This window comes from Branchiostoma floridae, chromosome 10, assembly GCF_000003815.2.
Source record: "Branchiostoma floridae strain S238N-H82 chromosome 10, Bfl_VNyyK, whole genome shotgun sequence".
In the NCBI taxonomy this organism is placed as follows: Eukaryota; Metazoa; Chordata; class Leptocardii; order Amphioxiformes; family Branchiostomatidae; genus Branchiostoma; species Branchiostoma floridae.
In genome coordinates this window covers 10,326,346-10,330,924 of record NC_049988.1, presented here as the reverse complement: position 1 = coordinate 10,330,924, position 4,579 = coordinate 10,326,346, and the positions used below count along the sequence as shown (strand labels likewise).

At 42.8% G+C, this 4,579-nt stretch overlaps 1 protein-coding gene across 1 annotated transcript in view; it reads left to right on the top strand.

Annotated features, from left to right (window-relative positions):
* LOC118424033 (polypeptide N-acetylgalactosaminyltransferase 11-like) overlaps positions 1-4,579 on the top strand; it is a gene marked incomplete in the record, with an annotated part of 29,994 nt that overhangs the window by 10,789 nt on the left and 14,626 nt on the right. The window contains 5 exon segments of the mRNA XM_035832464.1: positions 955-1,085; positions 1,582-1,705; positions 2,388-2,554; positions 3,444-3,566; positions 4,217-4,466. Coding sequence (XP_035688357.1) covers positions 955-1,085; positions 1,582-1,705; positions 2,388-2,554; positions 3,444-3,566; positions 4,217-4,466 — 795 coding nt within the window.

The window sequence follows — 4,579 nt, the reverse complement described above, 5'->3', positions numbered from 1 at the left end:
GCACAGGCTTTGTGCGTGGAAGATGAATGTAAGTTTAACATGAGGTAGTTACTGACGCAGCAGTATCCCAGCTTCAGGTGATCATGAGTGGCCCCAGGGTGTTATTGCCAGACAGTAATGCACACGTAGGTGCAGTCTGTCTGCCGAAATCCAATTCCTCTTGTGTCAGCATCAAGCGAGCTGAGCGGAATGCAATCATGGACAAGAAATGGAATGTTCAGATAACTGTGTGTGTGCGCCTTATCTTTCACTCTTTGATGGAAAATTGGCTTTCGGGCGCTTAAACGGTCACAAGCAACTTGAGAATGCTAAACGTAGGAAGTAAAACAGATATGAAATAACTCAGAGATAGAAAATAGAAAATTTCCAAACTTTCTTCTTTCGCAGCCTGAAAGTTTTGACCAGATTGCCAACCATGGTGCCTGTATATTTCCATAGTTATTTCGTTTTCGATGGAGTGTGTTAGGACATCAAAGTGTGGTAATTCAACAGAGGTGGTCTGAAAATATGGTGTAAAACTAGCCAACTGTCGCCTACCGCAATGGCAGGGACCCCCACAGCAGTATAATTAAATTTTGGATACTCCTTTTACTTGGTCCTGTACAAGGAAGCTTAGGGGCATTACATCTTCGTGCAGCAAGCCACATGATAAGCGATGCATGCATGAGCATTGTTGGGGGTCTGGGAAAATCCTCCCCCTGAAAATTTTTGAATCTATACTGTCACAAATACTATTAACTGTATTTTGCAGGCCAAATTTAGTCAAATAAAGCCAACCTTTTTTAAAAACTTTGTTACAAAACATAAGAAAGGCCCCCAGTACTGATAGAAACACAGCATATGGGCCCAAATCACAGCATAGGGGATCCAAATCAAAGCGTAGGGGCCCCCTATGCTGAAAAGGCCTGGCGAGATGACTGTGTCCTGACTCTGTTTTCCCATGTTCTGTACCAGGATCCGTTTCCAGCCCAGAAGACCACGTGTGCAGGTGGAAGATGAGGAGGAGAGTGACAGACGGCTGACGTTCAGGAGTCATCAAGGTGCAGACACCACCAAACTCAGCAACCTGCCGCTCTCAGAACTAGGTAATCTTCATGTTTAAAGCAGTGCTTGAAAAGCTCTTTTCAGCCAGGTGCCAAGGCGGCAACCTGAGCCAAAAGCCAGGTTGCACTGGTCAGGGCTCTAGCCATCGTCTGTTTTTCTGTCAATTGACAGAAATTTGCTGTGTGTGACGGAAAAATTTTAAAACCAATGCGTCAACCTTGACGGACAAAAATTCTTGGTGGAAACTACAGGCGGCTTGAAAGCCACAAACTGTTTGTTTTGCTATTGTTATTATTGTTGAAGAAGTGTGTCGGTGCCCTTTCGCATACAATAATCTCATTAAAAACCCGTTTTCGCAACAATAGGAATTGGCTGACAGAAAAAAGATTCGAGCTGGCTAGAGCCCTGGCTTGCATCATCAACATTTCAGGTTTCCCCCTTCCAAGTTGTTACATTCTGCAAATCAGCTACTTATTCATTATCTTTTCCTCCAGTTACATGTAACTAGCTAATAGATGTTTTATCTTATCCATCCAGGCCTCATAAAGTCTCCAGAAGACCAGGAGACACGTGACATGGGGTACAGGAGACACGCCTTCAACCTTCTCATTAGTGATCGCATTGGCTTCCACAGAAACATTCCAGATACAAGGAATGACAAGTAAGGAAAACAATACAAACTTTCTTACGCTTACTGCGCTTGAGACTGGATATTGTAAATGCCTAAAGTTTCCAGTGATTTTATCTTGTGGTAAGTAGAAAATGCTGTGTTTGCAGTGGTTTTAAGGTCTCTATATCCCAGGGCTTTAGCCAGCTCAAAATTTTTTTCCGTCAGCCAATTACAATCGTCGCGAAAACCGCGAAAATTAATTAGAAGGACTGAACTGAGACCTTGAAAAATGGGTTTTAATGAGATTGTCGTATGCGTAAGGGCGCCGACACACATTGTCAACAATCATAACAATAGCAAAACAAACAGTGTGTGGCTTTTACAGCCGTGGACGGCGTCCCCAAGCCGCCTGTAGCTTCCACCAAGGATTTTTGTCTGTCAAGGTTGACGGATTGGTTTTAAAATTTTTCCGTCGGACGCAGCAAATTTCCGTCAATTGACGGAAAAACGGACGCTGGCTAGACCCCTGCTATATCCACATATTTTACAGTATTAAATGGAAATATTTGTTTTAAGTTTGCAGTGAGAGGTTACTACAACTCCCGAAATTTTGAAAAATTGCAGCTGCTGAAGTAACAGTCAGTATTAAAAATTAACCTGGTAATCGTACATTCAAGTAGAAAAGTAAAAAGGTATGAAAAAGGTCTACATGAACAGCTTCTCCATCTTGCAGGTGCCGAGGAAAGTCCTACCCATCGGGTTTACCCAAGACGAGTATTGTAATCTGTTTCTTTAACGAGGCATGGTCCACCCTGCTGAGGACGGTACACAGTGTGCTGGATCGCACACCTCGGGAACTACTGCAGGAGATCATCCTCATTGATGACTTCAGTGATCAAAGTGAGTAACTAGACAATGTTCTGAGTCTGAGGCTGCAGTGTACACCAAAGCAATGTGCCCCCCTTCTCTCATGCAATATACATGTACAGTGGAAGCCAGTTAATTGCACGTCGGATAAACGCACACTTCGGTCAATTGCATGGAATCCCCAAATCCCGTGGCGGTGCGGTCCAACTGGGTAACGTCGCATTATCGCACACGCCGGATAATTGCACGGAATTCACTGGCAAATTGGGTGTGCAATTAAGCGGCTTCCACTGTAGTTGCTTTTGTCATCAGTTGAATTTTCATACTTGCAATCTGAGTCTGAGTGAGAGTGCACCAAAGTAGCATACCTTCTCATTTCTGTATGTAGCTCCTTTTATAGATTTGTTGAATTTTCACTTAATAACAATCTGCAGTTCAATAAACTACCACTCTGCAGGTGTGAAAAATTCAATGACAAAAGATTGAAATGACAAAAATAACATTTATATGAGCCACATTGTGGGCATACTGTAAGCACCTTACAGTGTCTTGATGTTAAATTAACTATTGTAGCATTTATTTTTCTATTCATGTAACCCTTAACTTCAACTCATTTTGGAGCCTTGTGATGTGGTGAGCATCAGTAACGTTAGTTCACCTTTATCCATAGGGTAACCGTTGTATTATATGGTATTTGAGGATCGTTAAATCGATGGAAGGTAGTTTCTCATTGCAATATTTTCAAAATGTTGACATTTGAACCCACATCGTTGACCTGAAATCTCTAAATACCCAGCTTTTTGAAGCAACGAATCTAGGTTACCTCACGGGAAAAAGTGAACTAGCGTTATACAAAAATGCTATTGGTAGGTGAACTTCTTGCTGAGAAAAAGTCCTGAGTTTGCACCCTTGTTTTGCACAGGTCACCTGAAGGAGGAGTTGGAGGAGTACATCAGGGATCACCTTCCCATGGTGCAGCTGTACAGGACAGACAAACGGGAGGGGCTGATCCGGGCCAGGGTCAAGGGAGCCACACACGCATCAGGTCAGGGCCTACATCATCATCAGGGTGCCTCCAGCTTTAAACTTTTTCCTTCCCTCTCATTATTTCGGAGCCAATGTTGTTGATTTTCCTTGTAAAATCTGTCATTTTCATAAAAATACATTTTCATCAATTTTATGTACTGAAGATTTAGATTTTTGCCTGTCCCAACAAGTAAATTTTCATCCCAGGTAGGAGGGATGGGTTCTTGAGACAACCCTGGCATTAACCCTAAATTACATTTTGTACATAAAAAGAAAATTTTTGTTATCATGACCTGTGACATGGCAAAACTGTTTCAACAAGATATAAAAACTGAAAGTTTCTTCGTAATACCATAGGAAGTTGATAGAATTTCCATTGTCCAAAATTTCATGCACCAACCTAGTAAATATCATTAAGTTACAAACAGTAAATATCATTAAGTTACAGACAAACAGCACCAAAAACATAACTTTCTTGACAAGTGAAATGGCACAAGCTGACCTACCAGGCATGTACAATGTATGAAGGTGTACATGTGATGCATTTGTAGAATTTCAAAAACATGAATGTATAACATACTGCTTGGCTGCATTACACACCCAGAACATTCAGGGTCATCATCATGGTTAAGGCAACTGATCTATGAATGTCTTCCTTTCCTTTCCCAGGAGATGTCCTGATGTTTTTGGACAGTCACTGTGAGGTCAGTAAACAATGGCTGGAACCATTGCTTGCCCGTATAGCCGAGGACCGCACGCGGGTGGTGTGTCCCATCATAGACATCATCAACTCGGACACGTTTGAGTACACGGCCTCGCCTCTGGTCAGGGGAGGGTTCAACTGGGGCCTGCACTTCAAGTGGGACCAGGTTCCTCAGCAGTTACTACAGGGGCCGGACGGAGCTGCAGCACCTATCAAGTAAGACATGTAGTGTCTATGTACATTGCACATTTATGGTAGCGTGCGTAGTCCAGTGGTTAGAGGCCTTGCCGTGAGTTTGATTCTGGCTGTGTGCTCACCTGACAGGTACC